This window comes from Garra rufa, chromosome 6, assembly GCF_049309525.1.
Source record: "Garra rufa chromosome 6, GarRuf1.0, whole genome shotgun sequence".
NCBI classification, from domain to species: domain Eukaryota; kingdom Metazoa; phylum Chordata; class Actinopteri; order Cypriniformes; family Cyprinidae; genus Garra; species Garra rufa.
The window spans coordinates 16,291,162-16,304,436 of record NC_133366.1 but is presented as its reverse complement, the minus strand read 5'-3'; the positions used below and the strand labels follow the sequence as shown (position 1 = coordinate 16,304,436).

General features: G+C 38.1%; 1 protein-coding gene across 1 annotated transcript; it reads left to right on the top strand.

Moving 5' to 3' along the window:
- The first annotated feature begins 2,240 nt into the window (after window positions 1–2,240).
- On the top strand, window positions 2,241–13,275 carry adra1d (adrenoceptor alpha 1D). The gene is made up of 2 exons (XM_073842800.1): window positions 2,241–3,469; window positions 11,832–13,275. Exons 1-2 carry the CDS (start codon window positions 2,545–2,547, stop codon window positions 12,383–12,385), a joined length of 1,479 nt encoding a protein of 492 aa, XP_073698901.1. The 5' UTR covers window positions 2,241–2,544; the 3' UTR covers window positions 12,386–13,275.

The following is a 13,275-nucleotide window of genomic DNA, read 5'->3' as shown; positions in this document are numbered from 1 at the left end:
GTAGTAGGATCTGTTTCTGCATACAATTACATTAAAAAACAACATTTTACAGCACCAAATTAAAAAAAATGCTATTTTTATAAGAATTTGAAATCCATAATGTAATGTCAATATAAAACACACACACACACACACACACACACACACACACACACACACACACACACACACACACACACACACATACACACACGTATGAATATTTATATATTCATGTGATATATTCATGCAATCCACTATAGATAGGCCTATAAATATGTATGCAGACGTGCAAAAAAGAGAAATGCAGTTTATGGTGTTATTAATTTAATGCAGAATTTATTAAATAGACCTAAAATCCATTATCCCTTGCTGTTTTTCTTGATTTCACAATCAATGGCTATGTTACAGTCTCAGACCTTGTCTTCACAATAGGCAGAATTGAATTATGATTTCAGTATAGTGCTGGAAACAATCCTAGGGGATTTTGTCCGTGCTGACTCACTCCATGTAGTTTCTGCAGCCTTTTTGCTTTCACATTCATACTTTAAAACCTTCCATTCTGCTTCTGCAGATCTGAAAGACCAAAGTAAAATCTGAAAATGTGTAATGGCTATATGGGGATGCACATAATCAAAGCAGCGCTCAGGCAACCTGCGTCATTCGGACGATGGTCGGTTGGGTCTAATGTGTCACAAGAAAACATTTCCAGGGCTGTTTCGCCAGCGTCACCACTGTGCCCTGTTGACACAAAGCAGGAGGGATGTGTGCATTTATGATGTGCCAGATTCTGACCATACCATCTGCCTTTCACAGGCAGGATTTTGCATGCCATGCAGTGTCTATCCAATTTTAGCTATTCAGATTTGGTGATCATGTGTGAATTGTAGCCTCTTTTTCCTCTTCTCAGCTGGAACTAAGCTTCTTTGCTTAGGATTAGGAAAGGAACTAGGAAGAGCTGCACAAACACTACAGACAACAGATTCATCCTCACAACAGCATGCCTACTGTTTATATTCAGTTAAGGTACAATTGCAATATGCACTGCAAAAGTTTGGAATAATACGTTTTTAAAAAATGTCAAATAAATGCAGTCTTGATAAGCATGACAGTAATTTCTGATGTAGTAATGTTCACATGTCACATGAAGATAAGACTTATTCCAAGACATCCATGTAGAAGTTACATTTCAGATTTTTTGATATGAGTGTCTGCACAACTCCCTGATGCCATCAGTGATGACTACCTGGAAGGCAACATAAAATATTTACACACTGACTGTGATTGACATTCATGTGTGGTGTCTCACATATTCTTAATGTGTATCCCAGCACTATTTTACCAGAGTTTCTTCGCCTAATCACTTCCTTCCAACTCCTCATCAAGGGACCCTGCGGCTCTTAAATTGCCCCTCAGCTTTTAGTATGCATCTGGACTTACAGGTGGCAGATAGTCAGCTGCACAGCGTCAGTAGGAAAAACATTAATTCTGATTTTACTGCACAGAGCTTTAAGAGGTTTATTTTTATTCAGAAAGATGTCATCACAAAATAAGTTTTTTCTACTGCACAAAAATGTGGTATTTGGTACCTTTTATTTTAGACAACATGATTAACATTCATAAAAATGACATGTTGTGCTTAGGGATTTTGCACACATAAAATAAAAAAATAAAAAAAGTAAAACTGTATTATAGAAAGACCCTGAGGAATGCTTTACCGACCAGTGCAGTAATAGATATACAAAGCATATGCTTTAAACACATTTAAAAATAAAGGTTCATAAGCAATGCCATAGAAGAATCATTTTTGTTTCCTCAAATAACTAAAAAAGGTGTTAAGTAAACAATTCCTATTGTTTAAAAAATCCTCTATAAACAACCTTTAGTGGAATGGAAAGGTTCCACAGATGTTCATCATGAAACCATACATGTCAAACTAAGGAATCTTTACATTTAAGAGAATTAACAAATTTCTGTTAGGCTTTTTTGAAACAATATATATGTTCTAAAATATTACTGACATGACTTGACCTCATTCTGATTAATGTATGGTACTAAAAAAGTACTATGGACTGAAAATGAAAACAGTCTTTCTGTGTGCAACAATGATACAGAACCCTCTAGTGGTCATATGAAGATCTGCAGCAAGTGTGCGACGCGTCACCAAGTTCTCAGAGCTGGAGGAGGAGACCTCGAGCACTGGGGTCCACATTGAATCTCTGTAATCCAGTTTGGAGTGGTCGCTGAGGATGCCACCAGAAGTAGCCTCTCCATAAGACCTGCAGTGCATCGGCACTGTGGTTTTATAGACTTGGGAGCTTACTAGTTGCTTATTAGTTTATTCTACCTCAAATTAGTTTAAAAAGAGTTCAAATTATATTTCAGAGATGTTTAACAGGAAACATTTTATAAATAGGCTATATCTCACGAAGTAGTTGATCAATCTGAAGAATCTGAATCTGTAGACACCTTCCAAGAGGGATGGTGAAGATAAAACTCACCATGAACCGACCAGTCAACACCTTCGGACCAAACCAGTAAAAGTCGTCTTTATGGAGTTTCAAAATGACATTTTCTAAACTGCTGAACGAGAGCAAGGATGAATTCCCCTCGGACTTTCTCTCCAACATAAGCAACACCACCACCTGTGAAGGCATCACCCTCGACTCTCAAGTCATCGGTGTCGGAATCTTTCTGGCTGTTTTCATTCTGGTGGCGATCGTCGGAAACATTCTGGTTATTCTCTCGGTGCTGTGCAACAAACATTTGCAGACGGTCACCAACTTCTTCATTGTGAACCTGGCCATAGCGGACCTTCTGCTTAGTATCATCGTCCTCCCGTTCTCCGCGTCTCTGGAGGTGTTGGGATGCTGGGTGTTCGGTCGAGTCTTCTGCAACATCTGGGCAGCCGTGGATGTGCTCTGCTGCACGGCGTCTATTTTAAGTTTGTGCATTATATCTATAGACAGGTACATCGGGGTAAAATACTGTTTGAAATACCCCACTATCATGACTGAACGGAAAGCAGGTGTCATACTCGTGGTGCTCTGGGTTACTTCAATGGTGATTTCAATCGGACCGCTTTTGGGATGGAAAGAGCCTCCACCTCCTGATGAGAGCATCTGCAGCATCACGGAGGAACCGGGTTATGCTCTGTTCTCCTCGTTATTTTCCTTCTACCTCCCGCTCATGGTGATTTTAGTCATGTACACTAGAGTATACATCGTGGCCCGCAGGACTACAAAAAGTTTGGAAGCGGGTGTGAAACGGGAGAGAGATAAATCAATGGAAGTGGTGCTGAGGATACACTGCAGGAGCATGCCGGAGGATTCGAGCGCGAGCTCGAAAACCAAAAATCACCCGTTCAGAAGTTCACTGTCCGTGAGACTCATGAAGTTCTCCAGGGAGAAGAAAGCTGCTAAAACCCTCGCCATCGTTGTGGGGATGTTCATTCTTTGTTGGCTACCGTTTTTCTTCGTTTTGCCTTTGGGTACGTATGAGTTATTTTGTGTTTGGAAGTTTTAGAACGATAATCTTCGTTATATGGATGATTCTTTACATTTAAAAAAAATAAAATAATTTAAAGTATACGTTACAGTTCTGCACTTTTTGGACTCAAAACACATAAAACCGAACAGAAATGATTGTGACAAAGTAAACTGTGGAATGTTTATAACATTTTCCAATAATCATAATTAATCCTCTAATGATCAAATAAGGTAATACTGGATTAAATTAAATTAGTTAAAAAAGAGAGTTATAAGAGCTTTAAATATTGTTCAAAATTCCTTGCGATGTTTTACAGAGACTGCCGGGAAATAAGTGTTCTAAACTTTGTATTATGCTGTTGTATGAGACAATTCTCGTTAAGAAACAGGATTGGTTCCAAATTATGATAAAAATTGCAATCGAATTTTTGATTAAAACGTTTATTAGAGAATTTATTAACTGTTTTTGGTTAACTATATCGTTGTCTCTTTTTCAGTTTGTTTGTAATTTGTAAAAATGCTAGAATTTTCTGCATCTGTAAAACGTAAACAGCTGACGTAATATAAGCTGGTACTGTATATGTGATGGGTTTTGATTATTTTACAGTATGTTTCTGTTTGATCACATGCATTTAAAATACATATTTATTTCGAAACTGTGTATTTTACTTCGTGGATAGGCAAAACAGTGCGAAATAGCCTGATAAAAAGCACGAGAGGTGTGTCATCATGACTTTTCTCACTGACGAAAGCAGTTCCACGCATCACTTTTATGTTACATTCAGAGTTAATACGATTAGATGGCAAATGTGTGCACCCTTAAGTACTACATCTGAGGAGAGATTTTATTGCTGTGTTACACTTGATGATAACGCTATTGGTCTTTGTTTTGGAGGGGAACCTTGTGCTTTTTAGGATTCAAATAAATCATAGTGCAAGTTGAAGTGCAAGAATAAATGCAAAATCAGCCAAATACAACCCAATGCATGATAGTATACTAAACCAAATAAACAAAACAGACTTTTACAATTGCTCACACCAAAACGTTACTGAAAAAACGTTTGTAAATAAATAAATAAATAGCCATTCTGCTATGGCTAGAAAACAAGAAACTCCTATAAAATGCAACAGCAATTTAAAATTGGGATTGAAATAAAGCATTTCTATATTCATAACAAAGTTTTTAATTAATATGTTGCCTTGATGTAACTGCACATAACAACAGTACACACACTGACCTGTATGTTGTCAAAACAAAGCATAATAATGAAGGCAGAAGTGAAAGGCTTGTGAGAGCAATTTTTCTCTTTTTAAAGGCAATGGCATGAAAAGTTCACAAGAACATGCTTTGTTTCAATAGCTTTAAGTGGTTTATTCATAACAGTATATCTCATGATATCCCCTCCCCCTTTTATCAGAAAATCAAAAGGTTTTCATGTCCTCGAGCAGCCAAGAATGAGTTATGGCTCATTTAGTTATATTACTCAAGGTTTTATGATATTAACACACTAAACACAATAACCAAGTCCTAATGAAAAGCATGTAAATGCGAAAGTTTCAAACATTTCCAGTCCACAGTCATGAATCAAAATCGTCCTGTAGTCAAATCCCTTAAACATATGTGCATATGTTCATATAAAGCATATGTTCTGTTGACCCACACAATTATTAAGTTCTTTGCATCCCAGGGTTAATAACTATAACTGATTCCCACATAGAAAAAAGAAGGAGATTTAGGGATATTCATAATGCAAAGATGATTAATTGGTTTAAGTAGGCTCAATCAAAGACCACCCGTGGGAGACTAAAGCACAGACATTAAATGCAGTGTTCCAGTCACGCAACCATTACCCATGGCACAGAGGCCAAAAAGTGTGCTAGAAATGGAAAAAAAAGTCTCCTATTACATTAAAAGAATTTTCGTGTCGCTGACATCATGGTCTGAGGCATGAAATGGGTACATCAGGCGTAGCAAACAAAAAAAAACAATTAGCATTTTGATTATTATTAACTATCTACAATTAAAATATACATTAAAAAGAATAAAAATACATGTCTGGCATTGTACATTCCCCACAGTGTACTGGTTTCCCCCCAAACCCACCATCCCATCCATCTCCAGGGTAATCCAAGAGTGTGGTTTTTGCATGTCCCTCCTGGTATTCCACTCACAGTCATTGTGGGGAAAAATAGGGTAGCAGTGGTTGATAACATCTCCTGGCAAGCTATGCATGTGGTGCTGGTGAAATTCTGGGATCAACTCTTCGTTCGTTTTTTTGTTTTGTTTTTTGGCTCCCAGAGGTTAGGGGCAATGTTTTGGGAAGGGGGGACTTTGTTCAACCAGAGAAAATGAATGAGGCAGTTTCACTCAGGTCCCTGACTTCCTTCTGCCCAACGCTCCACTGCCTTAATCACGGCTATTAACGAGTGGAGTTAAAGAGGGTGCTTTCGTTTTCCAAAGCCTCAGCAACAGCCAGCAACCAGGACAGAGGAGGGATATGACATGGCTTAGATCCACACGTACACTGCAGAAGAGGCATACACTGTGAAGCACAGTTTATACTGTTGTTACAGTGTTATAATGACAGAAATGAGAGATTGACTGATGTTAAACCTTGTTTCAGTGTGAAAGCATTTGGAAATCTGGGGGGAACTTTCTTATATATTAAAAAACTAAATAAAAAGTGATTTTGTGATCCATTTACAGTGCTGTCTAAAAGCTTGATTTTAACTGGTCATTCAGCAGCCTTCCCTTTTGCTCATGGCAATACTGTATATCAGTTCACTCATCCAGGTAACTACAACCAGTGCTACTTTCAGCTCTCGCATTACGGACTTGTTCTGTCTTGTTTTATGCAAATGCAATTTCTGCTACCTTAGGTCTTAATTCTAGTTGTGGTGAAAATTACCTCAGAGCTCTTCAGTATTATTATTACAGGTAGAATTATGAACTAATTTCCACTCAGTTCAATGTGTAATGTCTAACTTTTTTTTTTTCCGAGTAGCTGTGCAATAACAAATAAGTATAATCAGCTGGTCATTACTGCAAAATAAGCAACTTAGGTTTAGTGGAAATATGTGCCTCTGTATACGTTTCTGCAAAATTGAAAAATATGAATCACGGCAGTTTCCAACTGAAATTAACATTAGAGGCAGTAAAACTCTGACAACTTTTATTCCTTTTCACACAAAGTATGATTTACAGGTACAAGTTTTGTTTAATAAAGCCTAAGTTTCACAGTTACTTACAGAATATTATGTTATGACTTCAAAACAATTGCGTCATTTGAAAACTGATACTTTTGAGCATTGTCGTCACACAGCTTCATATACATGCGTTTTCGAATTCAGTTGGTACATACAGCCTTTCACTTGAGTGATGAAGAACTCTGGTACGAACTAGGGATGCACCGAATGTTTGGCAACCAAAATTATTCGGCTGAAAATAGCGAGGCGCACACTGATGCAGCAAAAATGTCAGCAGTCTGGAAGCATTTAAAACTGTCCGAGAAAGACACAAAAATCATTACAAGCACTGACAGCATGAGACCATTTAGTATCGCATCGTATGTCTTCCATGAGAAGAGAAAGGGGTGGTTGTTGATGAGAATGATGAGAATCATTCATAAATCTGCTGCTGTCAGCAAAAAGTAGTATTGGGGTCTTCTTGCAGGTTTCCGCCAAAGTAAAAGTCAACATATATAAATGTTAGTAGCCTATTGTAATTTTACTTTTGTTCTGTAAAATAAAATAAAAAAGTAACACAAAAATAATGCTAACAGTCATTACAACAGCTCTATTAATACATTTATTATAACATTCTCCTTTGCTCAGCAAGGCTGCATTTATTTGTACATTAAAAACACATGCCTGATTCAAGAATAGGGTCTTAAAAATGACCAAAGAATTTATTGATTTTAAAATACAAATATTGGCTATTTAATTTATGCAATGGTAAAAGAAATTGGCAAAATACATAGGAGAAAAACCACATTTGGTAATCGGCCTTCGGCCCAGTATGTAATTCTGTTCGGCTTCGATCAAGAATTTTCATTTCGGTGCATCCCTAGTATGAACCCCATGAAATTACAGTTTGAGAAAACAGTTCAAATCCGCATAAGGAAGTTAAAATAGCACGGCTGCATCAACAAATGTCTTTTTATACCACTTTTGCATTTGTTAACACTATCCGGTAGGTTTAGGGTTGGGTTTAATGTAGTAGGGGATATGCCACGGTCACGTATTGAACATATTTTAGCGCCACTCTCTGGACATTTCACTTTGAAACTGGCACTAAACGTTCAGTAAGGTACGTAATTGCTGTGTTGCAGAAATGTATATCGAGGCACATATTTTCATGACGGACTTTTTGTGGTACAAGTTTTTAAAATGACAAATCCACTCTCTGAATGATAGTCACATTTTTGGCATCAACATGCACACCATGTTATTGTTGTGATGGATCAGGGGAATGTTTTCCTTATGGCGTTTTTTGTGCTGGACAGTGAAAGTCTTATTTCTGGTGACAAACAGAACCAAATGTTCCTGCTCTCCTAAAGAAAACTACAAATTGCTTTCATGGAATTACATGACAGTTAACTATATTGCCAGGTTTATTCATTTTTTAATAATTGTAAATATTGTCATTGCATTATAGTAATGTTAGAGTATGTCTGCATGCTTGAGTGCAACAAGAGTGTAGCAAATTAGTGGGGTTTTTTTCATGAATATATTGAATATTTATATGTAAAATTGCATTGTAATTTTAATTATTTGGTCATTAAGTTTCCAAAATACAATCTTTTAGACTAAAGTGATAGTTCCTTGTGAATGTAAAAGTCGTAAGAAATGTTTTAATAGTGTCTTAGATTTAAATTTCAGCTGCAAAATGAGTTGGTTAGTCTGATTTATTTCTGTTAAAAACGTTGCCTGCCTGTCAAAATTATTTTAAACTTTTCTGACCTAAGCTGTTATGTCAGTCTCTAATACATTTACATTAAATTGACCCAAAATGCAGCTTGACAGGTACTTAAACATGTAGCCAATAACGACAGATGATGTTAAAATAGGTCTTGGGGTGATCAGTATGAGATGAGACAACTTTAACATGTGGCTACCTGCCAAAACGCTCCTATAGCTCAAGTGGCTCGTGCCGGGCAAATGCATTGCTAGAAAGCAGAGACCGCCAGCATGTGTTCAATACTCTCAGGTTACAGATGTTAATGAATTGCCTACCTGACTGCTCCATCATCAGTGAAATGTTTTCTCAGTTTTTTTAAGGAACCCAGGATAGTTCTTATATGGCATTATAAACCCTTTTGGAACCTCTATTTTTAAGAGTGTAAAGGAGAACAAGCATTTTGGGAAAGCCTGAACCTATTTGCTTAACGTATTTAGAATTTCTACACTTCCTATGGCCTTTTGTTTATTCATTTTTAAAATACTTGCCTTATTGATTATGCTTTCAGCTACCGCTAAATGTATACTTTTAGGTTGGCTTGCTTTTCTAAATCCTTTTAGCAGAATTCCTCAGATGCTCCTCTCAAAATCAGAACAGCAAATCTTAATAAGTCAGAAGATCCACTTTTTCTGCTACAGTATGTAAGTACACAGGATGGTTTCAGATTGCCCCAGAGTAAGGGCTGCCACATTGTACATGATGCTCTGGCTAAAAGGAAGTTTTCTCTCAGTAGCTCCCAAACATCCTGCTTGGTGTGTCTCGTAATCACAACAATTACCAAAAAGGAGCTTTCCAGGGACTGGCTTTCATCTCAAAGTCTCAATTGCAACCAATTGACGACCTCTACCCAAGTGGGAGAGCAGCATATCTCTTTGTACATCAAAATCTGTTTCAACAGTGCCGCACTATTCCCAGTCGGTCTTACTATCTATTCCTTCTAGCACTATTTTTATACGTCCCCACTGACAGGGAGGTATTCTGACCTCTCGTGACACTGAAATGCATGGCATGGGCGACGACAACTGCTTTATGTGTGAGATAATGCAGCGCTAGCCTCCTCTCACTCCCTGTGGGGAAAGCAGATATTGGCAACATATGTGGTGTCTGTCGAAGGTAGACGGAGCGGAAATGCGCAGATAGTGTAGATGTGTGGGAGGAGAGGATGTGAAGAGAGACACCATGTAGACAGAGCCTAAATCCATCTCATGATCTCATGATGTATCTTAAGTTTGTGCAGGCTTACTGTAACTAAAAGATTGATTTGGCATTTAAAGTCAACAGGGAGTAAAAAAAGGGCCTATTTATTCTCTTAAGAAACTTCTATGGTTCTATGGATGATAAAGGTTCTTAATGGCATCAATGGCAATTAAGAATCATTTTTCCAAGTCCTTTGATCAGAATGCAACAACTTGCTTCTCTGAAACGACTTTCTATTTCCACTGACGTCACGTTGGATAATGCTAAGCAGCAGCCAAATAGCTCTTTAGTAGAGATGCACCGATTGCAATTTTCTTGGCCGATTCCGATTTTTCAGTAAGCGTGACCTGCCGATTCCGATTTTTGCCGATTCCGATTTAATTTTTTTAAGAACTGTAATGAAAGCATAGGCCTATACAGAAATATTTTCTTTAATTAAGTTTATTTTATAATAAAATACATTTTTAAACATTATAGGATCTTCTTACAACAAAATAACTTCAACAACAAAATAAAGTGCTTTGTGCCTTCGAAAAAGGTATAAAATTAGTTCCTGTAACTAACATAGTATAGTTATACTAACAAAAATCTTGTCCTCAATGTATTTTTTTTATTTTATAATAAAAGAAATGTATAAACATTATAGCATCTTCTCATATTAATATAACTTTAACAAAATAAAGTGCTCTGAACCTTGAAAACATTAGAAATAAAATATAAGTAACAAAGCAGGCATACAAAAATCTACTTTTCTTCAATGAATTTTATATGGATTTTTTTTTTAAACATTAGTTACAAGATCATCTCACAACAATAACTTTACAAAACGTGCACTGTGTCTTCAAACAGGTAGAAATAACAATTCTAGTACTAAATGCTATTACTTGAGCATTAATGGCAAATTTTCCTTGATAAAGAGAAGCATTTCTGCCTTGTCACCAGTTAATCCAGCGGTAACGTTACTACACTTCGTAACATTCATTCACATATTTGCGCTACGCCACCGCATACAGCGTCTTCACACACAGATGATATTTACTAGAGAAGGGTAACATAAATGCATCTGTAAATAAATACAAATTAAATTCACGTCGCGCACGCTTTAATTACCTTCAAATGGAACATATATGCTGGCTTCAAACTATTAGTGTGTGAAGACGCTGTATGCGGTGGCGCAGCGCAAATATGTGAATGAATGAAAGTGTAGTAAACGTCAACGGATTTCCCCTGCTCAGGGAGTAGGGAGCAATGAACACTGGGCAGGGACCATGTCAATCGGAACACAGTTCATTCACGGAGCTTACTTCTAACGAGTGTTAACTAACAGAGACATGCAAAATATGCAGAGCGGGGGGCGCGATCTACCACATGTCCAAACACGCGCGTGGTTCGTGGTTGTTCCCTCATGTTGTATTTTGGCCTCACTCACACCAAAGACATGTTTACACGCGACTGTGAGTGCGCGGCTGTGACGTAATTGCATGCGCCGCTGGCAATAAAAGGATCGGCTAGGAATCGGCAAGAGGAGAAATTGACCGGCCGGTCACCGATCCGGGCCGATCATGCGAAAATCGGGCCGATTCCGATCACTAGCCGATCAATCGGTGCATCTCTACTCTTTAGACAATGTTTTATCAAGCCTGCAGTTGGTCTGCCTTCTTTTCACAATCCAATCAATTCCCAATGGATAAAATCAAATCTTGCTTTGCATTTTTGTTCTTTAAACATCCTTCACTCTGAAACCCATCAAATTACCGCAGTGAAACGGCAGTTTGTGTTGATTATAATGACTAATGGCCTTGTGTGGCCACTTTATCAAAGGTAGTAGTGCTTGTTTGGTTTGGAGGAGAATTGGGGAACGACATATTGGCATGGCTCCCACGTCTCCTACAGGCAAAAAAATAGAAATTGTTTCAAAAAGATGGTGAGAAGACGTGCCACATACTATTTTAAATGCATTAGACTTCTCCAGCAAGCTGAAAGAAAAAAACGATGTGCAAAGTATATAATCTGTCTGCTGGGTATAATTAGGCACACATGGTTTAAAATGGTGAACTCGCGGATTTGAACTTTTCAATGTGTGGGAGGAGAATGGTAGCTTGAGGCTAAGTTTACATGAGCCACAGTGTTATTTCCCATGTAAATAATCTCGCTTGAGCCGACAACTAAATGTTTTTCCACCTCTCTTTCTTTCTTTGCGTCCTCAGGCTCCTTCTTCCCAGCTCTGAAGCCGTCCGAGATGGTGTTCAAAGTAATCTTCTGGTTGGGTTACTTCAACAGTTGCATTAACCCCGTAATTTACCCCTGCTCGAGCAAGGAATTCCAGCGCGCCTTCACTCGTCTGGTGCGCTGTCAGTGCCAGCGGCGCCGCCGCATCCTACGTCGGTTCTACGACCAGCGTTGGAGAACAGCCATGCGAGGAGCCCGGAGGGAGCCGCAGAGAGACTACTGCTCTGGATTTCCCTTTCACGAGCAGTGCGGAAACTCTATCTATTCCTGCCAGAGCAAGAGCCGGCCTCTTAATCTGAAGAGCTGGAGCTTCTTCCCCCCTTTACAGAAGTCCTCCTTCCAGCTGAAGGAGAAAATGAACAACCTTTCCAATAAGATTAAGAACGGGACGGGGAAGAGCAGCACGTCTGCTCTGGCCCGGACAGAGATTGACACGGTCTCCATGGGGATCTATAATGACTGCGGCGATCCGAGCGGCTACCAGATCTATGACCTCACAGAGTGCTACGGCCTGAAGGAAACAGACATCTAAACAAAGACTAAACAGAGATTACTGGCTGTTCTCTCTGAGAGCTCTGACCCACTGCCAGTTCTTAGGATTTGTCTGATTTTTTTCTCAAAGACTAGTATTCTTATGTCTTAAATGCTAGCTTCAACACAGTTTAGAAGCAAATATGAGGCAAAATGACAAGGACAATGCGTATTAAAGAAGATTAATGTATTTCCATGTGGATAATTTAAAAATATTTCTTTAAAAGTGGCAAAAGTACACTGAATGGAAAAATATGAGAAAACAAACTGCACTGGACCAGAACGAAAAGACTCATAGCTGCTGGGTATCTGTATACCGTGTTGTCCATGTGGCCTTTGAGAAATAGTCTGTCAGATGTTTCAAACTCTCTGATGACCAGCAATGGTTTGAACTGTATTTACAAAAAGAAATTGTTACAGTTTCTTTGACTTGTTGTCCATTAAGTGTGAATGGAAAACATATTTAACTGTGATGTACTCGAGAGACTTTTGACTCCACAACACTGATTTATACTGACATTATAATTCACTGTGATTTGCAGATTGCTCTGGAATTCACTTTTAAATGATTCGAAATTGATTCAAAGGTACATACCTTTAAATGTGAGGCACAGTTTGTAACCTAAACAGATTTTTTGTGCAGATGTTTTCAGTATTACAGAGGGTAGTTGAATACTGTGCTATTCATGTGCTATTCATGCTATTCTCATTTCAACCATGATGATGATTTGCGTCATCCCTAAAAGGACCAACAGTAAAAAAAAAAAAAAAAAAAAAAATCATAATTCATGGACTCCAACTCAGTTTTTGTGTTGTTGAGAAAAGCTTTGGGTTTTCTTTGTAATGCTGATGTGACAATGTCTTTCAGTGTCAACTATTAAACATAATAAA